The 26,692-nt window shown below is 37.7% G+C and overlaps 2 protein-coding genes, 1 long non-coding RNA gene and 1 pseudogene across 4 annotated transcripts; 1 reads left to right on the forward strand and 3 right to left on the reverse strand.

Moving 5' to 3' along the window:
- Positions 1 to 793: 793 nt before the first annotated feature.
- LOC113075289 (uncharacterized) lies at positions 794 to 1,453 on the reverse strand. Its single transcript, XR_003280912.1, has 3 exons — positions 1,390 to 1,453; positions 1,011 to 1,136; positions 794 to 882 (listed from the first exon to the last, which is right to left on the reverse strand). It is a non-coding gene; the product is annotated as an uncharacterized LOC113075289 (long non-coding RNA).
- A 3,969-nt stretch (positions 1,454 to 5,422) lies between these two features.
- LOC113075275 (synaptic vesicle 2-related protein-like) lies at positions 5,423 to 7,653 on the reverse strand. Its single transcript, XM_026247972.1, has 6 exons — positions 7,563 to 7,653; positions 7,218 to 7,336; positions 6,518 to 6,603; positions 6,284 to 6,382; positions 6,050 to 6,121; positions 5,423 to 5,916 (listed from the first exon to the last, which is right to left on the reverse strand). The coding sequence occupies exons 1-6, from the start codon at positions 7,595 to 7,597 to the stop codon at positions 5,788 to 5,790; spliced, it is 540 nt and encodes a 179-aa protein (XP_026103757.1). The 5' UTR covers positions 7,598 to 7,653; the 3' UTR covers positions 5,423 to 5,787.
- A 3,018-nt stretch (positions 7,654 to 10,671) lies between these two features.
- Positions 10,672 to 17,964, reverse strand: LOC113075210 (synaptic vesicle 2-related protein-like). 2 transcript variants are annotated; one of them, XM_026247874.1, is made up of 16 exons: positions 17,829 to 17,964; positions 17,479 to 17,597; positions 16,779 to 16,864; positions 16,537 to 16,635; positions 16,303 to 16,374; positions 16,037 to 16,161; positions 15,430 to 15,493; positions 15,205 to 15,330; positions 13,972 to 14,100; positions 13,776 to 13,849; positions 13,609 to 13,685; positions 11,870 to 11,974; positions 11,626 to 11,737; positions 11,415 to 11,496; positions 11,243 to 11,332; positions 10,672 to 11,076 (listed from the first exon to the last, which is right to left on the reverse strand). In XM_026247874.1, exons 1-16 carry the CDS (start codon positions 17,888 to 17,890, stop codon positions 10,873 to 10,875), a joined length of 1,626 nt encoding a protein of 541 aa, XP_026103659.1. In that variant the 5' UTR covers positions 17,891 to 17,964; the 3' UTR covers positions 10,672 to 10,872. The 2 variants fall into 2 exon arrangements, with proteins under 2 accessions (XP_026103659.1, XP_026103666.1); XM_026247881.1 differs by lacking the exons at positions 10,672 to 11,076; positions 11,243 to 11,332; positions 11,415 to 11,496 and having other exon boundaries at positions 11,633 to 11,742.
- Positions 17,965 to 20,146: 2,182 nt separating this feature from the next.
- On the forward strand, positions 20,147 to 22,639 carry LOC113087565 (uracil-DNA glycosylase-like; annotated as a pseudogene).
- Positions 22,640 to 26,692: the final 4,053 nt, after the last annotated feature.

The following is a 26,692-nucleotide window of genomic DNA, read 5'->3' on the forward strand; positions in this document are numbered from 1 at the left end:
ATACTCTTAGTCCCCCTGGTGTTCTCAAACAAATTGTAAATATTAATGGGTAATATACTTCAGAGATATTTTACTCATAAGAATTTCTAGGGGTGCCAATAATTGTGGCCAACATGCATTAGAGAAAAACTGGTATTATGACTGCTGAAAAATGTGTTTTATATTAATTTATTATCATTTATTATACTAAAATATATTAAAATAGAACATTTTTATTTTAAATTGTAATAATATTTCACAATATTACTGTTTTTACTGTATTATCCAACAAATAAATTCAGCCTTGGTGATTACAAGAGACTTCTTTCAAAAACATACAAAATCTTAATGACCCCAAACCTTTTTTTTGTGTGTGTGTAGTTTAGATTTGTAGTTTTAGTCCAATAGTGTGTTAAAATCAAGTTTGTGATTACTACACGCAGATCCCGCTTGGAACATTTCAGTGGTCAGCAGCACAATACCATAATATGAAAAAGTATTACAAAACCTGTGTTCATAAAACAAACAAAGTAGATTTTTTAGTTTTATATATACATTTTTAAGTTTTATATGGAAGGATTTGACATTTTGAACATACCAGATAATCCAGACCAAAAGTGTTGTTTTGCGGTATTCTGGAATAAAAAGATCTCTAATTCTCCCGCGCTCAGTCTAAAACACATAAACACAAATCAAATGCAACTCGACTTTACAAAATAAACATGATAATCCCATATTTGAAATTCTTCAATAATGTGTGAGTAGGAAATTTTGGGACTGTTAGCCCCACATACCTGAAGTGTTGTCTATAAGTCTTCCAGTAGGCATAGAGCTCCCATTATCTGCTGCTATATATTTCAAAGTGTCCAGGGCCTTGTCTTATCTAGCACTTTCTGGTAACCACTACATGACAAATATGCACAATTCATAATCATACAGTAGTATTCATATAAATTCTACTGGAATTTAAGACACCTGAACATGAGTCTTGTGTACAGTAAGAGTTTAAACATTGTCACAGCCATACATACACAGCAGGAGGCAGCAAAGATAACAAGAGGAAAGGTGGAGAAAGCTAGCAGCCATTTCCAGCCTAATGTGGGCATGACCACCATAGCCAGTAACACTTCAAACACAGCACCCAGGGCCCAGAACACCTATTAGCACAGAAGCTTGAATCACTTATTATATTTAATTATTATCAAGACTCATAAGGACGGCAACAAATATTAATGTCATAAGAATTTTTGGATACTGTAGACTTTAATAATACACATTATGAGAGAATTTTATAAAGGCATGTACATTTAACCTAGACATTGCTTCAGTCAGTTACAACAGTAAAATGTATAATATAATTGCATGTTCAAAAATATGGGTAATAGTTGAATAAACAGTCGTCTGAATTACCCCTAACAGGATTATAGATATCCCTCTGGATTTTATCGGGAGGAATTCAGTATATAATGTCACTCTGTAAGGGAATGAATGAAATATTATCAAAAAACCATGATGCTTCAGAAATAACTTATATATTCTGATTTGATGCTCGAGAAACTGTGATACTTTTTTTAGGATTCTATGATGAATAGAAAGTTTAATACATTTGGAATATTCTGGGATTTTTATCAGTGTTTCCTTGTTGAATAAAAGCTTTGTTTTAATTTTAAAAAATCTTACTACCCCTACAGATAAAGATATAATAACACAACTGAGATTAAATGACTTGGGAGGTTCTTTGTAGTAGTGAGCAACTGAACAGGTTCAATGATCCAAAACATGTAGACACTAATGAGAACTTTATATCTAGAACATGAATAAAAAGTAGTGGTCGACCGATATGTGTTATTTGACAGCTGATGCCGATATCTTGGAAAGCAGGGGGGGCGTTAGCCAATATAAAGCCGATATGACTTTTTATTATTATTATTAATATTTAAGAAATTTGAAATAACTTGACAATGGATTAAAAATTAAATGTGTAAAAGAAACATGCTTATAATTTAGATGACACTATTTTTTCACAAAGAAATACATATTTAATAAAAAATATAATTAAAAAGAAAGTAAACAGTGTAACCAACAGGAGACTCAGTGTCAGGACTCGGGTATGATCTGTCCTTTTTTCTTCCTTTTTTTTTACTTTGTTTATTTTTATATATTTTTTTTCGTTTCTACTCATTTTTCTACACTTGTTTTCGTTTATTTTCCTTTTTTTCTCTCTCTCTGATTTTGTAATATTTTTCTGGTTTTTCTTCCCTTCGCTCTAGCGCCAGCTGATCTCGCTCAGCAATCTAGGCTGCGGCTTGTCTGACGCACCTGTTCACTCTATCTCATTACTCACCCTATTTATTCTGCTTGATTTTCACCCATCCTTGTCAGTGTGTTCTGTGACCTTTTGGCGTTTGGCTTCGGTTCTGGTCAGTTCGCTTGTTAGTTTGTCTGCCCAGTTGGTGTAACCTGTGCTTTGCCCTCAGAGGATTTCGAACCGCTCTTCTGGTTTTCGACCTGGACTGTTTTTGACTCTGATACTGCCCGCCATTCTCAGCCCTGTCTGCACCTTGCTTGACCCCTTGTCTGCCCGACTATTCTCCTGCCTGCCGCTTTGGATTTGTTGTTCCCTCTCTCCTGGCGTTCTCGGAGGCTGAGTGCACGACCTGCCCGCTGAACAGTTTGAAGTCAAGACTGATTTTTCCTCCAGTGGGTTTTTGTTTTGTTTTTTGATGTTAAGACGTCCTCTTTAATAAAATACTATTTTTCAGCCTCATTCCGCTCTTGGGTCCTCATCTGTCCTGACACCACACACTGACCAAGAATGGACCCAGTGGAGAGCTCAACTTGGCAGGCGGCTTTGGAGCATCAAGGAGCGATGCTGGGCCGTCACGAGATGGAACTGTCTTCCACCCGTCACTCTGTGGATGCCTTGTCGGCTCAGATCGCGGATTTAGTGGGTCGACTCGATCGTCTCACTCGACAGGAATTCCCTTCACCACCTCCCGGGCCTCTCCCGTCCACTTCCTCCTCTGAGCCGAGAGTGAACAACCCCCAGTGTATTCCAGTGAGCCTATTAGTTGCAAAGCTTTCCTTATTCAGTGCGAGGTGGTGTTTTCCCAGATGTCTCCAAGGTGGCGTATGTCATCTCCCTGCTCTCTGGTAGAGCACGTGATTGGGGGACTGCGGTATGGGAATCACAGGCAGCGTGCTGCTCGGACTTCAGTTCCTTTAAGGAGGAGATGGTTAAGACTTTTGATCAGTCTGTTTTTGGCAAAGAGGCATCCCGACTGTTAGCGCGTCTTCAGCAGGGCAGGCGTTCAGTGGCAGATTACTCTGTGCAGTTCCGTACCCTGGCCGCTACCTGTGGATGGAACACCGAGGCCCTTATCGCTCGCTTTTTAGAGGGTTTCAATGACTCAGTCAAAGATGAACTGTTCACCCGCGAGGTTCCAGAACGGTTGGATGATGTTATCAGTCTGTCCCTCCGTATAGACGCCAGGAGAGAGCTACGCCGTAGAGTTCGAGCAGACTCCGAGCCGGTCACGTTCATCCCTCCATCCCAGACTACCGAGGAGTGTGAGCCTATGCAGGTGGATCGCTTGCGCCTCACGCCCAAGGAGAAACAGCGCCGCCTGTTGGAGGGTCTCTGCTTGTATTGCGCGGCTCAAGGACACCGAGCTCACTCCTGTCCAGCTAAGGCTGCTCGTTCGCCACAGAGGGTTAATTTGAGTGGTACTGCCATTTCCCCCGCTCACAGGTCACGCACTACTTTGTCTGTGTCTCTGTTTACTAAACACACTCTGTTTAAGGCTTCAGCACTCGTTGATTCTGGAGCAGATGGCAACTTCATAGATGAAGAGTGGGCACGCGTTCGGGATATACCCATCCAATCCCTGCAGTCACCAATAGTCGCTCACGGACTCGATGGCAGGCCACTTATGCAGATCTCTCGGATCACTGATTCGGTGAGTCTTCTTACCTCTGGGAACCACCGGGAGGACCTCAGATTCCTAGTCTGTAAATCTCCATCTGTTCCTTTGGTATTGGGTCATCCTTGGCTCGTTCGCCCCGGGCCGAACATTAACTGGGCAGACAATGTAGTTTTGTCATGGAGTCAATATTGTCATACACATTGCCTCCTGTCTGCCTTCTCCCCGGTCTCTGTTTCTGTTTCCCTAAAGGAGGAGGAGGCGGATCTTTCTCGAGTTCCTGCTTGCTACCATGATCTGCGGGCGGTCTTCAGCAGGTCCCGGGCTGTATCTCTTCCTCCTCACCGACCGTACGACTGTGCCATCGATCTCCTCCATGGTGCTTCTCCACCTCGCGGACGGCTGTATTCTCTCTCCGCGCCCGAGCGCGAAGCGATGGAGAAGTATTTAAGTGATTCTCTGGCAGCCGGTATTATTCGTCCCTCTTCTTCTCCGGCCGGTGCGGGGTTCTTTTTCGTACAGAAGAAGGATGGCTCTCTGCGCCCCTGTATAGACTATCGAGGGTTGAATGACATCACAGTTAAGAACCGGTACCCTCTGCCGCTGATGTCTTCGGCCTTCAATCTCTTGCAGGGGGCCGAGTTCTTCACGAAATTGGATCTTCGCAATGCTTACCATCTAGTGCGGATCAGGGAGGGGGACGAATGGAAGACCGCGTTTAACACGCCTCGCGGGCACTTTGAATATCGGGTTCTCCCCTTCGGCTTATCCAATGCTCCAGCTGTCTTTCAAGCACTTGTCAACGACGTGCTGAGGGACATGATCGACAGGTTCGTTTTTTTTTATTTAGATGACATCTTAAATTTCTCTTCTTCTTTTCAGGATCATGTCCAGCACGTACGACAGGTGCTTCAGTGGCTGTTAGAGAATCAGCTGTTCGTTAAGGCGGAGAAGTGCGAGTTCCATGGACCCTGCGAAGGTGAGAGCCATCTCCGAATGGCCGACACCTGATTCCCGCAAGGCGTTACAGTGGTTCCTGGGTTTCGCCAATTTCTATAGGCGATTCATCAGGAACTTCGGGCAGGTGGCGGCCCCTTTGACCGCGCTAACCTCCACCAAGGTCAACTTCCATTGGTCAGCGGATGCCCAAGCGGTGTTCGATGAATTAAAACATATATTTACTTCAGCCCCCATCCTGGTAACTCCAGATACTTCCTGGCAGTTCGTGGTGGAGGTGGATGCGTCAGAGGTCGGTGTCGGTGCCGTGCTCTCCCAGGTATCCTCCGTAGATAACAAATTGCATCCTTGTGCTTTTTTTCACACCGTTTGTCTCCCGCAAAACGATACTGCGACATCGGTGATCGCGAGTTGTTGGCAGTTCAAGGTTTGTGAAATGAAATGTTCATTAGTCATTCAAAGATTTGTTTAAATTATATAAATGCATATTTGCCTAATGCTGACGGCAAACGAGAAAGTATGATAATGTTTGCCTTTCTATTACTAATAGGCCTAATATAAAAGCAACCGTTATAATTCTTTCTGTACACATTAATTTCTTTGTTTAACCATTCTATCTGATTATTAGACAGAAACTGTTAAAGACGACGATGAACAAGAGAGAGAGTGTGAGCACTGTGTGAGCTCAGGTGCTGCTGCTCTCAGCACCTTCAAAAGCACCGCCTCGAACACATTGGCCAAGCAGAAAAACTTATCGGCCAATGCCGATATTTGAAAAAGGACAAATATCAGCCGATATATTGGACTTGGTGATATTTCGGTCGACCACTAATAAAAAGTTCCATAAAGAAGACTTCACATTCTGAGTGTTGCTCAGCTGAATGTGAATTATGAGTTTGCAATCAATCCCACTTAATTCCCACAAAACTCATGACTGAGGGGATCCTCCTAGGCCGAATCCCACAAGGCATCGCAAGACTAAGATCCAGCTGTAAACAGGTGTGAAAGCACTGAGAAGCCCATAGTGCAATGTCCACAGCAGGCACAGTATTAAACTCTAAAAGATGGAGATGGAGATGGCGAGGCTGTCAGTGAGGCAACAATGACTGCTTTATGTTCTTATAAAGAATGCTAGTGTTGACATTATTTATTTACTCATTTCACTTGTGATAGATTTAAACCAAACATACCACTTTTCGGCCATATTTATCTGAAATGTTCCCCCAAAGTGAGGAGCTGACCATCATTCCAATGAACACTATCTGGCAAGGTACGAAATTTCAACAATACATTTAAAATTCAAAAGATTAAATTCAAATATTATAAAAGTCTTCACAACACTACACACTACACCTTTTCAGAAAGCTATAACCAAATGTAACCCCATGAGGTGTTTAAACATGTTCAACAGTGAATATACCGACCGCTGTTATGAATGCCACTTTCCAGCTCGAGAGCCTCCACTCACAGCGCAGTTGAGGAGTTACAATACTAAGGAGCATCATTTCCATAGAATCGGACATCTTAATATGCAAATATGAAAATTTTTTAAGTAAACAAGTTTTAAGTAAACCGAATGAGCTGAACAAACTGAAGATATTTGTTCAGTAAACATCACTTGTATTGAAAATACTACAGTATAATGCAGAATGTCTTACCCACGCAACTCCTGTTAGCATTGAGAGTTTCCACTGAAACCGTCCGAAACCGACAGCCTCAATTGCTTCTGCTACAGTAAAGGTTTCTGAAGAAATGCATATTTATTGAATGATGAGAAGATATTGTATACAAGCTAAGCACAAATCACCAAATAGACATTAGAGTTATCTCCTTAAGACTGAGCCATGCAGAAAGGAATTATGACAAGGGCTGTGTATTCTTCTGAGCAACAGTAGTACCTATTCAGCAAAAAGCATAACGTCAATCCTGTGAGGAATTTAAATTCTGCTGACAGAGTATCTGGAACTACAATTAATAATTCTGACTGAAATAAAGATGGTACTATGCAAAAAAGCCTCAAAACTATATTTTATTAGTCTTTCTGTTTGCATATTTGTGTCTACTTACTGTACTTTTTGTCATGCTCTATAGACAAAAAAGCCTTATGTTCTCTTTAATAGTATTCAGTAGCAAACATGAGGATGCATAATGTTATTTCTTGAACAAGATTTTTTTTTAGCATTCTAATCTAACCTGCACCTCCTAAAGTCCTTAAACGACATGCATTCATTATACCACAAGTCTGACGTTAATCACTGTTTTAGAATTTAATGAAACATTCTACTCTATCCTGGAATAAAGAGAATGTTCTAATTGCACATTCATCTGCAAATGTAGATGTTGGATATAGATGCCAACCTGAGATTCCAGAGCTTCTGTTCTTGCTGCAAACTCCTTCATCGATAGGCTCATCTTTCCCGGGCTGCTCCTCATGAACAGTAAGGACACTTTTATCATCTGTCTGGGATGTCACAAAACTGAACAAATATATAGACTTTAGCTTTTGTACTGTTTACAATGCAAATCTGAAACAATATTGTAGTCGGCTTTACATTTCACAAACTAAACATAATTTAAAACTGTCATTTGTCTGACATTTCAAGGCTTCGGTTTTCAAGTAAACTTAAAGTAAACCAGCACAGGTGTAAATCATTCTTACTAGCCACAACAATTTTACGAGTAAACACAAAACACATGTATTACCTGATATTGCTGTCTTTCCTGCGTTTGTAATCCATTTGAAATGATCTATTCAACGCTAAACCAAAAAAATTGTTCTCAGCTATAGAACGTGTTAGACTGATTACATCAACACAATCTGAAGGATGGTAAACTAAGAAAGTAGGCTTGGCCTCAAGCAAACACACAGTCCTCCAGAGTACAACCCACACGGCATCATGTCATCCCTAAACAAGATACGCAGTGATAAAATGAAGAGAGGGAATGTGTGGAATTCTTTCATAAAATCTTATTAATTTCCATTAGAAACATTTGTTAGATAGAAGTATTAGAGATGCTGAGATAAGGGGAAAGAACTGGTTTTTATAAACAAGACATTTTTATTTTTTTTACCCATATCATCTTTCAAATGAATTTATTGTAAGCACTCTTTTTTGTGCTCTTTTTTTCAGATTTGTAAAAATTTTTACTCACACAGAGAAGTTATTCATTGGTACCCTTACCAATAGTAAAAATAGTATACTTCAAGTTTATTTTACTAAGTATACTTAGAAAGGTATACTTTACTAAGTATACTTAAAAAAAGTCTATGAATTGGATCAGAATGATAATTCAAAACGCAGATGGAGTCGATCAACACCCCAAATCTTAACTGTAATTATTACATTTTCATCGGTCGACATTTTATTCCATAATGTTATAGTTTTGATGCTGTTTCATATCAGATGATCGTGTAAGATTACATGTCTTAGAATCTGTTTTTTCTTTTTCTTCTACACTTTTTTTTTTATTTATTCTGTGTAGAAGATGTGTACTAGCGCCCTCTACAGTATAATAATGAAAACACGGATTCTAGGAGTATAGCTCAAATATATTTAGAATTTTTGTAAGTATAAGTCTAAGTATACTTAAATGTTATTTTAATTATATTTCTGAAGAGTACATAAAGCTTATTTCTGAGAAATACATAAAACGTAAACTAAACTTTTTTTTGTTTAAAATGAAGTATACTAACAGCACACTTGAATACAAAAAAAATTCAAGGTGGGTGAAAAAATTGTGTCTTAGATACTAATTCCAATTTTTTCTCTCTTTCTTTTTTTACAACAGCCAGTACTGTGTACACAGTCTTTCTTAATTTACAAATGTCTAAAGGTAGGTTAAGTGTATAAATGAGTTCAGTAAACTCAGCATTTTTCTGACTATTTTAGGTAATTATTAAAAAAATAATATATTTAAACCTTTCCTGAATTTCCTGCTCATTTCACGAACAGTCCTGTATGTGCTATTCCTATCATTTCTTTGTTTGAGGAACAGGGCATAACAGATGTGCTCCACTGACATGACTGGCCAGTCGATATGTTCCTTACTATTCTATTCTAGGCACCACATTGTACTGAACTGTGGAAATAATTATATTTCGATCATCTCACCACAGTGACATCTTACAGTAGATCTCTACTGACAACTCTGCATGTTGATCTGCTTCACTTATTGCAGTTTGGAAAACATATTTATGGAGTTGAAAGAAGATGTTGTTGACTTCTGGCACCCAGGCCATAGAGACCTCACAGAATGGGCTAAACAGGGTAGATGATCAACATACACTACTATTCAAAAGTGTGGGGACAGTAAGTTTATTTCATTTAATTTTTTATTAAAACTTTAATTCAGAAGGACATATCTAATATTACAAGACATGACATTTAAAATAAATACTTTTCTTTTGAACTTTCTAATTTATAAATGAACCCTGAAAAAAAGTTATCACACTGCAGCTCAACCGATTTTAACACTGACAATAAGAAATGTTTCTTGAAAATTAAATCAGGATATTAGATGATTTCTGAAGAATCATGTGACACCGAAGACTGGAGTAATGGCTGCTGAAAATTTAGCTTTGACATTAGAGGACTAGAGTACATTTAATTTTAAAACATATTAAAATAGAAAATATATTTTAAATTAATAATTAATAATTAACAATTAATATGTTTATTGCATTTTTGATTGTAAATAAATAAATGCAAACTTGGTGAGCATAACCAACTTCTTTCCAAAACATTTAAAGGGGTCATATGACGTTTGTAAAAAGAACATTATTTTTAATGTGTTTATTTGGTTCAAGGTTAAAAAATCACATTATTTTCCACATAATGTATGTTATTGTTGCTTCTCTATGCCCCACCTTTCTGAAACGTGTCAATTTTTACAAATGTAATCATTCTGAAAAACAAGGTGTGCTCTGATTGGCCATCCAGCTATCCAGTGCATTATGATGCCCCACTTTACAGAAACAGACAACCGGCATTGTAGGCTAATTTTCCAGGAAACAGTTCTCGTCCTCCGTAAAATGCGCTGCACACATCTGAATATGTGGGTTGAACTGTTCTGGAACTGTATTGTAAATACAACTTAACCACTGATTTCTAGTTGTGTCCTCTTTTCGAAGACCAAACAAAGTAGTTTCGCTTTCACAAATGAAACACACAGCGTCTCCACGACATGGTGGCAGCGGCAAAAGCAAAAATATAAGTTATTCCTTCTTTCTTTGTGTGAACATTAGGGCGATGTTATGCAAATCTTCCCACATTGTGATGTAGACGTGGGGTTGTGTTAAAACGAGCTGTTTTAAGTAGGCGTTTGTTGACTCTTAAAGGGATAGTTCACCCAAAATGAACAATCTGCTTACCCCCAGGGCTTCCAAGATGTACAGTACAAACATTGGTTTCTTCAGTAGAACACAAACTGAGATTTTTAACTGAAACCGTTGCAGTTTATCACTCTTATCATTTAAGTGAATAGGAATCACGGCCAAATCATACAATAAAACAAAAAACAAAAAAACATACACAAACAAAACCAAATTAAACTCTGCGGCTCGTCATGATACATTGATGTGTAAAGACACAACATGATTGGTCTCTGCAAGAAACTCAACAGTACTTATATAGTTTTTTCCCCTCTGCTTCATGCAGTGTGCAAACTCTCCTAAGCGTTCTCAAGCAGGTGCGCTTCTTCTTGCTTTACAGCGGATGCAGACTTATAAGTGCATTACCACCACCTATCTCTCAAATGGACCATTGAGACTCTTAACTGAGATTGTAGATAGAGTGACAATAGTCCATTTGAGAAAAAAACTGAAATACTGTTCAGTTTCTTGCACTGACAAACAAAACATCACAAAAGAGAGAAATCAACAATTGTGTAACTGAAAGACCCAACAAAATAGTTTGACAAGTGCTTGGCATCATAAACAGCTTATCAATAAAATGAATTACAATATTTTATAAGCATAATATTAACAAAGATATTAACAGCTTTCCATATGCTGTTAAGGACATGTGTTGCTGGAGGATTCGGCCATCTCAGAGTCATGTGGCATGTCCATGATTTTTTGTTCCATGGTGCTTTGCGTTGATTCCTGGAGGCTTCGCCCTGTTGTTTCAGTGGGCAATACCAAGGATGCCACTGTGCCCAGCAAGCAACATATTAAATACACAGAGACAGTCAGGTAAACCGATGACTTCAGAAGGACCTGAGGGGATACAGACACAAACACACACACACACACACACACACACACACACACACACACACACACACACACACACACACACACACACACACACACACACACACACAGGAAAGCATAAATACATGTTCAATACACCTTTCTCTTCTTATGAAGCTGGAGGCTTTACCTGAGCAATAAATGGTGTGATGAGAGCTCCAACACGAGCCATCCCGCTCCCTGTACCAATACCAATAGCTCTGGTTGCTGTAGGGAAAACCTGAGGAGGCCACGACAGTTTTAATGAAAATTCTATTGGGATTGACGGAATCACACTGCGCCACTTTGCAAGGAAGCCTCACCTCAGGTGTATAAACATATGCAACCTGCCAGCCCCCTGTTATACAGGCTCGAGCAATGAAAATAAAGACTGTGAGAACTGTCCTGGAAATTGTAAAGTAAAAGATAAATATGTTATGTCAGTGGCTTAAAAATATTTTGTATTACTTTTGCAATTACAACGGTTATTTTTGCATACTTATTTGAATCTGTACAGGTTTTTTATGAATGTACCTATGTGTGCAGACATACAATGGCAAAATAGATACAGAGAACAATAAGAAACAAATTGCCATGCTTTTTTTCCGGCCAATTCGATCAATCATCCACAGGCTGACCAGAATACCTGTTCTGACATCAAGACACAAATCACACAGTTGCCTATTTTTTGTATATATGTAGCTCATATAAAAATGTTTGGATTTAGGTTGATTAACTAAAAACAGCAACATGAGAGGAGAGAATGACTTCATGTCACCTGGAAATTCTGCTAAGGTAGTCCACAGAAGGTCCATATAATCATTAAAAGTCAGATAATTGCACTCCAAACTGCACTGAGGTTCCATATTTGAGTTATCAGTAGCTGGAATAAGACACATTTTTATTAAAATTCACAACACATTGTGCTTCATCTGTTTATGGGAAATTAAAGATTTGAAAAGAAAATTACACACTACTCTTCGGAAGTTTGGGGTCAGTAATCAAAAGTGACAGTAAATTTGTCCAAGATTGTGAAGATCTCTTTGCGACTCAAGAGACATCACAATGTCCCCTTTGGTTCTCTCTAGTTCATCAAGCTTCTCTGGGACTGGACACTATGGGACCGACCTGGCCAAGGCTTTGTCTGTATGTCTTTCCCCCTATTACTCTGCTCCCGGGAGTTCTGGCGAGAGTACGCCAGCATGGGGTCCGTTTGTTGTTAGTATCCCCGTACTGGCCGGGCCGAGTATGGTTCGCAGAACCAGATCAGGACAGACCTACTCACTCAGGAGCAAGGCACGATAATTCATCCTTGCCCAGAGATGTGGAAGCTGTTGGTGTGGCCCCTGAGGGGGCACAACTCATAGCATCCGGTCTCTCAGCCCGAGGTTGTTGAGACCATCCTCCAAGCCAGAGCTCCCTCAACAAGGAAACTGTACGCCCTGAGGTGGAAACTCTTCACCTTATGGTGCAGAAACCACCAGCTTGACCCAGCTAACTGCCCAGTTGGTATAATTCTGGAGTTTCTACAAGCCAGGCTCTCTGCAGGGTTGACCCACTCCACGCTGAAGGTTTATGTGGCGGCCATTGCGGCCTACCATGTCCCTCTTGATAGTCAGTCTTTGAGAAGACACCCCTTTTTTACACATTTCCTCCACGGTGCGCTGAGGCTGAGACCTCCAGTACGGTCCCGTATTCCCCCCTGGGACTTGGTTGTGGTGTTAGAGGCTCTTTGCAAAACTCCATTCGAGCCGATTCAAGATATTTCAGACAGACATCTGACCCTTAAAACCGCCTTTCTTTTGGCTATTACCTCTCTGAGGAGAGTAGGAGATTTACAGGCCCTCTCAGTGGCCCCTACCTATCTTGATTTGCACCTGGCATGACCAAAGTGTTCATATACCCTCGAGCGGGATATGTTCCTAAGGTTCCCTCTGTCACACAACAACCTGTAGTGCTGCAGGCCTTCTGTCCTCCTCCCTTTCAGGAGCCCGACCAAGAGAAGCTAAATTATATGTGTCCAGTTCGAGTCCTGGACGCATACATCCACAGAGCTGCCCTGTGGAGAGAAACAGACCAATTGCTTGTATGCTACGGTCCCCCCAAGAGGGGCTTTCCTGCTTCTAAGCAGACTATTAGTCATTGGATAGTTGAGACTATCAACGCCACCTATTAGTCCTCTGGTCTTCCCCCGCTGTAGGGAGCCAAGGCTCACTCTACACGGGGTATGACAGCCTCCAAGGCCTTTCTGGCAGGTGTGTTCATGCTGGACATCTGCAATGCTGCGGGGTGGTCCACGCCTTTCACTTTTGCAAAGTTCTATGGCTTAGATTTGCCACTAACTCCAGGCGCTTCAGTCCTCTCGTCCTAAGCTGTGCTCTTTGGATACACACTAGGCAGGGATTTGGTAGTCTGGCAACGTGGTTACATCGTTCCCCCTAGCGCTTCGATGCATCTCAAGTTTGTGTGCATTTTATGATGAGCTTGGTCACACAACACACTTTACAAACCACTCACCACTACACGCAGATCCCGCTTGGAACATTTCAGTGGTCAGCAGCACAATACCATAATATGAAAAAGCATTACAAAACCTGTGTTCACAAAACAAACAAAGTAGATTTTTTAGTTTTATATATACATTTTTAAGTTTTATATGCAAGGATTTGACATTTTGAACATACCAGATAACCCAGACCAAAAGTGTTGTTTTGCGGTATTCTGGAATAAAAAGATCTCTAATTCTTCCGCGCTCAGTCTAAAATACATAAACACAAATCAAATGCAACTAGACTTTACAAAATAAACATGAAAACCCCAAATTTGAAATTCTTCAATGATGTGTGAGTAGGAAATTTTGGGACTGTTAGCCCCACATACCTGAGTGTTGGCTATAAGTCTTCCAGTAGGCATAGAACTCCTATTATCTGCTGCTATGTATTTCAAAGTGTCCAGGGCCTTGTCTTCTCTGCCCCTCAGTACATCAAATCTAGCACTTTCTGGTAACCACTACATGACAAATATGCACAATTCATAATCACACAGCAGAATCCATAGGAATTCTAGGGATGCACCGATATGGAAGTTTTGGCCGATACTGATAACTGATAATTATTTAAATATGAAAGCTGATAACCAATATGTTGGCCGATAAATCTTAATCCACATTATGACATAATTATCGAGAGCCTGATGAAAATGTTGAAGCTGAAGAGCTAAATGAAAACCGGTAAACTGAAGTGCTGCCATCTTATTTAACACAGGAAAACGCATCATATATTCAGATATTTATACAACATAAATATAATATTACAACTTATATAAGTACAAAAATACCAAATGCACACGTGAAGTCGAACTAAGTGACGTGCTAATCAGAATGTGTAACTTCTGTTGTGCATGCGCTCTTGGCACTTCATGCAACAATGCGCTGAATCATGGAAACCAAATCAAACTAATTCATAACGTTTTATTATAATAGTGTTCTCATTAAAATGTTATATATATGACAATCTCAGTCATAGTCATTGTTGTAAGCTGCTGTTTGAGCTGTGTGCACTGAGCTAAAGATGATCACCAGCAAACTGAAGCACTCTATTATCCCTCCATAGGCTATAGCTTAACCAAACGCATTCTATATGAGAAAAATCTGATTTATATGCATAAAATAATCACAATATTACAATGTACAATTACACAAAAGACTGTAAATGCACAAGCAAACTGATGAACAAAGATTCCGTTACATTATTTTACAGTAGCTAATAATCTCATTATTATATGACAGACTTGAACGCACATATTGCAGTTCACTGTATTTTCATTTTCTAAGTGTTTCCAATGATGTTTCAAGCAATTAAAAATCATCATGGTGAACAGTGCACATCTGAAGTGTCTCTGCCAGAAATAATGGATTATTTATCGTCTCTAAGACATCGGCCAAATTCTCTTATCAGTTTTACGACGATGACAGAAAAATTTACATTTATAGGCCGATATCTATATGGTGGCCGATATATCATGCATCCCTAATGAACTGTATTGTAATTTAAGGCCCCTGAACATGAGCCTTGTGTCCAGTAAGAGTTTAAACATTGTCACAGCCATACATACACAGCAGAAGGCAGCAAAGATAACAAGAGGAAAGGTGGAGAAAGCTAGCAGCCATTTCCAGCCTAATGTGGGCATGACCACCATAGCCAGTAACACTTCAAACACAGCACCCAGGGCCCAGAACACCTATTAGCACAGAAGATTGTAAAATTGAAACAGAAGAATGTAAAATGTCAAATGTATAATATAGTTGCATGTTAAAAAATAAACAGTCATCTGAATTACCCCTAACAGGATTATAGATATCCCTCTGGATTTTATCGGGAGGAATTCAGTATATAATGTCACTCTGTAAGGGAATGAATGAAATATTATCAAAAAAACATGATGCTTCAGAAATCCTTTATATATTCAGATTTGTTGCTCGAGAAACTTGTTGAAAACTCTTAATATTTTTGTAGAAACTGTGATACATTTTCTTTTAGGATTCTATGATGAATATCAAGTTAAAAAAACAGTGTTTATTTAAAATACACATTTAGTAACATTCTGGGATTTGTATCAATGTGTCTTATCTGAATAAAAGCATTTTTTTAATTAAACTGATTACAGATTAAATGACTTGGGAAGTTATTTGTAGTAGTGAGCAACTGAACAGGTTTAATGATTTCTGAGGAAAATATGTCAGTTAAATTTTTTTTGTCAAATTCATGTAAAAGATGTAAAAGCAGTGTCCAAAACATGTAGACATTAATTAGAACTTAATATCTAGAACATTAATACAAAGTTCCATAAAGAAGACTTCACATTCTGAGTGTTGTTCAGCTGAATGTGAATTATGAGTTTGCAATAAACCCCACTTCATTCATTGCTCATTGATGGAAAAACTCACGACTGAGGGGCTCCTCCTAAGCCAAATCCCACGAGGCATCGCAAGACTAAGATCCAGCTGTAAACAGGTGTGAAAGCACTGAGAAGCCCATAGTGCAATGTCCACAGCAGGCACAGTATTAAACTCTAAAAGATGGAGATGGAGATGGGGATGACGAGGCTGTCAGTTAGGCAACAATGACTGCTTTATGTTCTTATAAGGAATGCTTGCATTGACATTATTATTTATTTACTCAATTCACTTGTGATAGATAAACCAAAACATACCACTTTTCGGCCATATTTATCTGAAATGTTCCCCCAAAGTGAGGAGCTGACCATCATTCCAATGAACACTATCTGGCAAGGTACGAAATTACAACGATACATTTAAAATTCAAAAGATTAAATTCAAATATTATAAAAGTCTTCACAACACTACACACTACAGCTTTTCAGAAAGCTATAACCAAATCTAACCCCATGAGGTGTTTAAACATGTTCAACAGTGAATATACTGACCGCTGTTATGAATGCCACTTTCCAGCTCGAGAGCCTCCACTCACAGCGCAGTTGAGGAGTTACAATACTAAGGAGCATCATTTCCATAGAATCGGCCATCTTAAGCATGCAAATATGAAACAATTTTCAGTAAACAGTAAAAAGCTTTTAAGTAAACCGAATGAGCTGAACAAACTGATGATATTTGTTCAGTAACCATCAATTGTATTTAAAATACTACAGTATAATGCAGAATGTCTTACCCACGCAACTCCTGTTAGCATTGAGAGTTTCCACTGAAACCGTCCGAAACCGATAGCCTCAATTGCTTCTTCCACAGTGAAGGATTCTGAAGAAATGCATATTTATTGAATGATGAGAAGATATTGTATACAAGCTAAGCACAAATCACCAAATAGACATTAGAGTTATCTCCTTAAGACTGAGCCATGCAGAAAGGAATTATGACAAGGGCTGTGTATTCTTCTGAGCAACAGTAGTACCTATTCAGCAAAAAGCATAATGTCAATCCTGTGAGGAGTTTAAATTCTGCTGACAGAGTATCTGGAACTACAATTAATAATTATGACTGAAATAAAGATGGTACTATGCAAAAAAGCCTCAAAACTATATTTTATTAGTCTTTCTGTTTGCATATTTGTGTCTACTTACTGTACTTTTTGTCATGCTCTATAGACAAAAAAGCCTTATGTTCTCTTTAATAGTATTCAGTAGCATACATGAGGATGCATAATGTTATTTCTTGAACAAGATTTTTTTTTAGCATTCTAATCTAACCTGCACCTCCTAAAGTCCTTAAACGACATGCATTCATTACACCACAAGTCTGACGTTAATCACTGTTTTAGAATTTAATGAAACATTCTACTCTATCCTGGAATAAAGAGAATGTTCTAATTGCACATTCATCTACAAATGTAGATGTTGGATATAGATGCCAACCTGAGATTCCAGAGCTTCTGTTCTTGCTGCAAACTCCTTCATCGATAGGCTCATCTTTCCCGGGCTGCTCCTCATGAACAGTAAGGACACTTTTATCATCTGTCTGGGATGTCACAAAACTAAACAAATATATAGACTTTAGCTTTTGTATGGTTTACAATGAAAATCTGAAACAATATTGTAGTCGGTTTTACATTTCACAAACTAAACATAATTTAAAACTGTCATTTGTCTGAAATTTCAAGGCTTCAGTTTCAATTTGCACTCAACTTAAAGTAAACCAGCACAGGTGTAAATCATTCTTACTAGCCACAACAATTTTACGAGTAAACACTAAACACATGTATTACCTGATATTGCTGTCTTTCCTGCGTTTGTAAGCCATTTGCAATGATCTTTTCAATGCACTCATTTCACTCGGCTATGATGGAACGCTAAACCAAAAAAAGTGTTCTCAGCTATAGAACGTGTTAGACTGGCATGCATCTCTGATTACATCAACACAATCTGAAGGATGGTAAACTAAGAAAGTAGGCTTGGCCTCAAGCAAACACACAGTCCTCCAGAGTACAACCCACACGGCATCATGTCATCCCTAAACAAGATACGCAGTGATAAAAGGAAGAGAGGGAATGTGTGGAATTCTTTCATTAAATCTTATTAATTTCCATTAGAAACATTTGTTAGATAGAAGTATTAGAGATGCTGAGATAAGGGGAAAGAATTGGTTTTCATAAACAAGGAATTTTTTGAATTTGTTTACCCACATCATTTTTCAAATGAATTTATTGTAAGCACTCTTTTTTTAATTCAGATTCATTGGTACCCTTACCACTAGTAAAAATAGTATACTTCAAGTTTATTTTACTAAGTATACTTAGGTAAAGTTCAAGTATATTTTTAAGTATACTTTATGTAGCAAGTATACAAATAGAAGTGTTCTAGTAGTATCCTTCTAAGTGTACTGTTTCAATACTCCTTGGGACTAAATTAGCCCACTTTCCAGTATAGAAATGTATACTTTTAAGTATACTACTGTGTCCCTATTTAGGTTTGAATTTGTATATATTTTGTTATATGAATATCTGAACACAAAACATCCAAAGAAAGAACAGGGTTTCTGTTTGTAAACAAATACATTTTATTCTACTGTAGCTTCATGCATTCTTTTTTTAAACACTTTAATGTGGGTAAGTTTCATAAGAAATAAAGAATTAACATTTTGAACAAAAAGCTGAAAAAAGAGTTTTGTGTACGGAGTCAATCAATACCCCAAATCTTGACTGTAATTATTACCTCTTCATTGGTCGACATTTTATTCCATAACGTTACAGTTTCGATGCTGTTTCATATCAAATGATCTTGTAAGATTACATGTGTTAGTATCTGTAGTTTTTTTTTTATTCTTCTTCACTTGTGTTTTTTTGGAAATTCTGTGCAGAAGATGTGTACTAGCGCCCTCTACAGTATAATAATTAAAACATGGATTCTAGGAGTATAGCTCCGATATATTTAGAATTTTTGTAAGCATAAATCAAGTGTACTTAAATGTCATTTTAAGTATATATCTGAGTACATAAAGCCCATTTCTGAGAAGTACATAAAACGTAAACTTAATGCATACTTTCCTATTTTTAAACTAATAGCACACTTGAATAAACTTCTTTTTCGTAAGGGTATACACACACATCAACCTTCTAATTCTATGTCCAAACAGAAAAGTTAAATAAGTTAGATGAGTTGAGCACCACAGAAGTGGCATAAAATAACTAAGGCAGTAGTTCTCAATCAGGATGCTAATGAACAATACTACGGGAGCTGCAGGATGACTTTAAAGTATGTAAATACATGCAAATATACAAAATAGTGTGTTGGAAAAAAAATTATCTGAAGGAAGCAACACAAGGAAGAAGCAAAAATTCTGTCTAACATTATAATGCGGTACCAAACTCGGCCACCAGGTGCCATGTTTATATTTCATATGGCATTCGTGTGGAAGGGGGCCTTTGAATATTGTCCTGGAAAGTGAAGTTAAACTTGTCTGTACCATGCAATGCCTTTCCCTTGTAATGTTAATATGTTATGAATGTCAAAGTTTACATTTTTCTTTTTAAAATGATAGCTGTAGCTAAAAAAAAAAAAAAAAAGGAAATGCCACCTGATTTGAAATTTTATTTGTTAACAGTTAGAGTCATGGTTAAGGAAACATGTTTTAGATTTTGTCTTGCAAATGGTTGAACAAACTTGCATTTGCATGAAATGGGAGCATAACGGTGATACAGCAGTATTTGTGAAGGGGTCTGACTCTGAGAAACAACAGCCAGTACTGTGTACACAGTTTTTCTTAATTTACAAATGTCTAAAGGTAGATTAAGTGACTGAATGAGTTCAGTAAACTCTGCATTTATCTGACTATTTTAGGTAATTATTGAAAAAAGAATATATTTAAACCTTTCCTGCATTTCCTGTTCATTTCATGAACAGTCCTGTATCTAAGTGTGTGCTATTCCTATAATTTCTTTGCTTAAATGACTATGCATCCTGCAAAGAGCAAGTGAGTGCTGAGAACATGCCGCTCAGTGAGGAACAGCTGCATCAGATAGAGCAGAACAGATGTGCCCCACTGACACGACTGACCAGTTGAAATATACCTCTAGCCGTTGGTGAAAGCTGGCGAAGTAAAATCGGGATGGAATTTACAAAACCTTATTTTACAAAAGTAAGTGAAACTCAGTTTGAGACATAATCAAAATAACAATGAAAAGATGAAGTAAAAAAAAAAAAAAATTCCTGTTTTTTTTCTTTTTTCAGCTAATGTCTTTTGTTACAATGGAGAGGAAATACTTTACTGTTTATCCCAGCCCTGAGCATGTGTTTTTTGGCACAACATTGTACGCAATTCAAGATGTAAATTCTTTAATATTCTAAAAAAGGAAGAGGTATAAAAGATCTGTGGATTTCAATAGACTACATATCATATTTTGACAGGTAAAAGTGGTCATTCTTGGGCAAGACCCCGATCACCATGCAGGTCAGGCTTATGGGTTGGCCTTCAGTGTGCTGAGGCCTAAACCTCCTCCTCCTAGGTACCACATGTACTGAACTGTGGAAATAATTATATATCGATCATCTCACCACGGTGACATCTTACAGTACATCTCTACTGACAACTCTGCATGTTGATCTGCTTCACTTATTGCAGTTTGGAAAACAGTCCTCGTCCTCCGTAAAATGCGCTGCACACATCTGAATATGTGGGTTGAACTGTTCTGGAACTGTATTGTAAATACAACTTAACCACTGATTTCTAGTTGTGTCCTCTTTTCAAAGTAGTTTCGCTTTCACAAACGAAACAAACAGCGTCTCCACGACATGGTGATGGCGGCAAAAGCGAAAATGAAAAAATAAGCCTTCTTTCTTTGCGTGAACATTAGGGCGATGTTATGCAAATCTTCCCACATTGTGACTTAGACATGGGGGTGTGTTAGAACCAGCTGTTTTAAGTAGGCGTGGTTGACTCTTAAAGGGATAGTTCACTCAAAAATGAAAATTAGATTTGTATCTGCTTACTCCCAGGGCATCCAAGATGTACAGTAGGTGAATTTGTTTCTTCAGTAGAATACAAACTAAGATTTCTAAATGAAACCGTTGCAGTTTATCACTCTTATCATTTGAGTGAATAGGAATCATGGCTAAAACAAACAACAAAACTAAAAAAACATACACAAACAAAACCAAATTAAACCCTGTGGCTCGTGATGATACACTGATGTGTAAAGACACAAAATTATCAGTCAAGAAACTGAACAGTACTTATATAGTTTTTTCCCCTCTGTTTCACGCAGTGTGCAAACTCTCCTAAGCAGATCCTCCTGAGTGCGTTCTCAAGCAGGTGCGTGAGGAGGCTTCTTCTTCTTGCTTTACAGCGGATGCAGACTTATAAGTGCATTACCACCACCTATCTCTCAAATGGACCATTGAGACTCCTAACTGAGATTGTAGATAGAGTGTCAATGGTACATTTGAGAGAAATACTGAAATACTGTTCAGTTTCTTGCACAGACCGATTGTTTTTTTTTGTTTTTTGTCTTTACACATCAGTGTATCATCACAAGCCGCAGGGTTTAATTTGGTTTAGTTTGTGTTCTACTGAAGAAACAGTGTCACCTACATCTTGAATGCCCTGTGGGTAAGTAGATAAACATCAAATCTTCATTTTTGGGTGAACTATCCCTTTAACTTTTATAAAGAATATCTGTTTGGATTTGAGACTTTAGTCTTTGCAACTTCACAGATCTTCTTTATGAACCAAGAGCTTGTAACAGTCCAAAGAGAAAGGAAAAATTTAAATCGCATCATATAACCCCTTTAAAAATATTACTGAGCCCAAACTTTTGAATGGTAGTGTGCCTGTATATGAGTGCTCCATCAAGGTGTTTCGAGTTATAACATAATTTTAAAGCTGTTTTATTATGTTTAATGTCAATATTCTTTCCATTGTCAGGTTTTCTGCTGCTGAATTCTGTGTTGACAGTGAGAGCTCATCAACCCACCTCTCATGAGTGTCAAGGCTCAGAGATTTTCACAGATGCTGTGGTCCTGTGGCTCAGCAGGAACCTCCATGGCCTGGTCTTTCTACTTTGGGGCTCTTATGCTCAGAGGAAAGGCAGAGAATTGAGCCAGAATTATAAAATGTAAATATATTTATCAGGAATAAATGTGCACTTAGTTATTTATTTATTACTAAAGTTCACACAGAGTTAAAATAAAACTTTAAATGTATGTTCAAAATCACATACACTCAATAAGACATTTAAGCGGTTTTATTTTACATTGAGTAGTTGTCTCTGAGGGCCAGTGTTTCTGACCACCTGAATGCTACTGAATGATCATGGTTACTGTGAATATTGCAACTAAAAACTGCACCTTTAAAATACATTACGATACAGTAGTTAAAGAAATATATGACTGGCTGTTTTTTTCTTTTCTGGAAACGTCATCATGTCCTTGAGACTCACATCCATCACCATACTCAGCACATTTAGGCTTCTTTGGATGTAGGCACTTTTCTAAAACTAACATGCTACTTAAAGCATCAGGAAAGAAACCAGTTGACTGGACTGCTCTCTCAAATGACATTATGCTATTTATTATTTATTAACAATGTTATTGTTAAAGGGTTAGTTCACCCCAAAATGAAAATGATGCCATTAATAATCACCCTCATGTCGTTCCAAACCTGTAAGACCTTGTAAATCAGTCCTTGACCTTGTAAATCAGACCTTGTAAATTGAGGGAATGCAATAGTAATCGTTTACACATTTTAGTACATTGAGGGAATACTGATTTTAAATTACTTCATTCGACTTTTGCAAAAATAAATAACTAAAAAGAAAAAATAAACACACTATATTTAGATCACAACACTGTATAGTCTGCCTTGAGCATCTGGGAATGAGGCCAGTCTCAATAAAAAAAGAAAAGGAAAAAAAAAATTAGGACACTACGACAGCCCATGTAGAGCATGTTTCATAGTTGGAAGTCCATAAATCCAGGGGATTCAGCCATAATAAGCAGTGTCCCACTTCAACTCTTTCCTGAACCTTGTCTTTTTTTATGCTGGACACCAATGCACACAGTACGCTATACTCTCTGTGCCACTGGCACTGCCCCATTCTCTCTTGGGACTCCCAATTGAAACAAACCAAACAGGATGCAAATTTTGTCTTGCTCTCATCAAAACATGAACTGCCTGAACTCTAAGGTAAGATCTACCTACTGTCCATAGTAACGCTTATGCTCTGGAGAGAGTTTGCAGTTAATTTCTTGATCTATCTATCTATCTATCTATCTATCTATCTATCTATCTATCTATCTATCTATCTATCTATCTATCTATCTATCTATCTATCTATCTATCTATCTATCTATCTATCTAGACATCTATCTAGACATTTATTATTGCTGAATACAACATGGTATATGCAGTACATGTTTACAAATTACACTTGTAAATTACAAATGTAAAATACAAATGTACGGTTCTTAAAAATGTGGAGGCAATATCATTCTTGGCTACTAAATATATTTTGTAATCTTTGAGGGTCTACCATCACGATCAGTTAAGTTCCTTTTTATCTGAAGTGTGTTGTGTTTAGTTACAAAAGAGCATCTGTTTCATCACTGTATCGCCTTGCACCACTAACCTATAAATTAGATTAAAGGTGTAGTCGGGGACAGTAATTAGGGCTATGAATATTATCGTGGCCAATTTTTTGCTGTGGAATTTCCGATCTCTGAGCTGTGCTTTGATTCCATTGATCATTTTACACTGTTGTATATTTCAGAACTTTATTTTTACAGCGATTTTGTTTATTTGTTTGTGTTTTCACAGCATATATTCTTTTTTTTATTAATTCCTTTATTATCTTAAAGGAAATCAACTAATCTGAAACTAGGCTTTGTCAAAAGCTTAGTTATTTGTATCCAGACAAAGATTGTGGGATGGTATACCTTTGGAAGTTCACCTTTGGAATCGTGTGAACTGCAAAGTCAAGGTTTGTGTAAAACTCTGAACAAAAATTATGAATTGAAAATAGCAAACACTGTGTATGGCACCAATCTCGTCAGCACAGCAACCTTAGTTCAACCAATGATGTGAGTTTTGGGGCAGGACTATTTATTGGCCTGCCCAATGGGAAATGATCAGGAAACATGTTTGAAAACAAGCAGGAATTAGTTTTGCAGCTGGTGGTGCTATATTGACACAGAAACTACTAATTTTATTTATTTATTTATTTACTTTTTCTTAAGACAAAAAGTAGTAGATAAGTGATGATATGTGTGGAAGAGATCAAGGACAAATTATTATAGCGAGTCAGGCTTCGTAACTGATAAGAATCTTGTTGATTTGGAATTCCCAAGGAAGGGCGACATTTAAGTGTTGTGAGCGTGTAAGCGTATGTAAATATGTGAGCATAAGTAAATATGATTTACCTCAAGCGCATGGTACATATCACACATGAAATGGAAATCTGATTACAGTTTTTCTCAGACACTTTGGTACATTTCTCAGATCAGAATTGAAATTCTCAAAACTACCTGTTCAATTCTCACATCAAAAAAGCAGTTTCTCATTTCTTTGAACAAGTTGCAAATGCTTTGGTCCATCCATGCAAATGATTATGTACAATTTTCTGTTGTTTCGTACATTATCAGTTGCTAATGTCATGTTGCTCAAAGTGTATTATATAGTTTTCTGTGCAATAGTCTTACCCCTCAAAACATCTAGTCTTTAGTTCATCGTATAAGTCATTCAATGCAAAATGGTTAATCTAGTTGTCATAAACTGCAAAGCACACTTTTTCTTTTCTTTTTTTACACATTATTATTAGACTTTTTGTCAATTTGGCATGAATTGTGCAAGTGAATATTTACTAATGAAGAGAATGTAGATGATAAACCAATGATAAACCATTTCTCTGAAATAGCTCAAAGGTTCATCTCATGAATCTTCAGTTGAAAAGCTTATACTGTATAGACAAAGTGACACAAGGACTTGTCATTCTGATGGCATTGACATGTTCATTGACACAGATATTTATTTTTGAGAGATGAACTAAGGATTCTGAGTAAGAGACTGGCTTTTGCAGGAGATCCATGGTGTTTTGCTATTTGTACAAATTGTTTTGAGAAATCCACTTACTGTTTTGCAAATTGTGAGTTTGATTCGAGAAATGTACCAAAGCGACTGAGAAAAACTGTAATATCTGAAAATTGCAAACATTCTTTTAGATGGTTAATTTCTGCGAACCAGTTAAAACGGTTCATAAACCAGTAATTTTTTACGTCTTAGCAATCTGACAACATTCATCATTCAAATTCTCTATAAACTCATGCCATTTTATCAGTGCACTCAGTTCGAACTGGTTCAACCGGTTCACTGAAAAAATCATTCACGAACTAGACAGTGTTTACACAATGACATTGACAATTGCATGATTTCCTTTAGAGTCAGCTGATTAATTGAAATGTATATCTCAAGACATGAAAGTAGAAATTGAAGATAACATGAGTGTAGACAGTGGGCCAACTGAACCTGTACATTCCCTGAGAAAGGCTACTACTTCCACAGCTTTACAGTAATGAAGTAAACATCTACTGACTCAGGTTCCATCAGAGCCTCAGCTGACCGTCCCAGCAGTCAGAGCGATTACACACCTATCAGTCTGTAAAAATAAAATATAGAGGCAGTTTTAAACCAAATGGGCTATGAGCCACGAGCCTGGTGTTGGAGAGTGGGTAGTAATTAGCAGAAAACAGATCCACCTAATCAAAGATCAGTAACTAGACCCCAACAATGTAATTTTGTGCAGAAGAAGACAGATAGTAGAGGAGGGAGCAGGGTGTTTGCTCAGGTTTCCACAGCCTTGTGTTACACATGGTGGGGCACCGGCGTCTAAGGAGAGGCGCTGAATGAGATCTTCTCTTGCTGCCCCTCCATGAATCATTCAGCATCTTGGAGCAGACCATGAGCCGAGTTTAGTGGTGGTGCTTAAACTGAAATAAATTAATGAGAACAAAGGATGGAAACATGAGATAGAGAAGAAGAGTGAGAAAGGAAAAAAGAGTTGGATTGAAGAGGACCGAATGTGAAGTGGATCACACTTTATGTGTCTTCATGCTGGTCTGAGTTTCCGTCATGCCAGGACAAAACTGGGAACTGAAGGCACTTTAAACTTTTGAGCCCTGGAAAAATACTAGGAGAACTAGGATTCATCTCTTCAGGAAAAAGCAATGGATGCTGAGGTAATTCAGAATAATTTCATATACTTCTGCATTTGTCCATGGAGAAAGCAGCTGAAATAATCTATTAAAATGTAAATAATCATAAGCTATGATCAATTTTGTCAGATTTTCATAAGATTAATATATATTTATACACACACACACACAAACACAGTATAGTATATATCATACGCTATTACTTTATAAATTAATAATGCACAAACTGACAATAAGCATTTTTTTAATTCTTTAATTCCTCTTTGTTAAAAAAATAACATTTAAGATTTATAAAATTTAAAGAAAATGTAACTCAAAATAGCACTAGAAAATGACAGATTGTACAGATTTAATTATTTTAATAACCTTTTGGGGAAAAAAGTTTTGCGAAAAAATTTTGTTGTCACTAATACTTATAAAGAAAAAATAT

Source organism: Carassius auratus, chromosome 5 (genome assembly GCF_003368295.1).
Source record: "Carassius auratus strain Wakin chromosome 5, ASM336829v1, whole genome shotgun sequence".
Classification (NCBI taxonomy): Eukaryota; Metazoa; Chordata; class Actinopteri; order Cypriniformes; family Cyprinidae; genus Carassius; species Carassius auratus.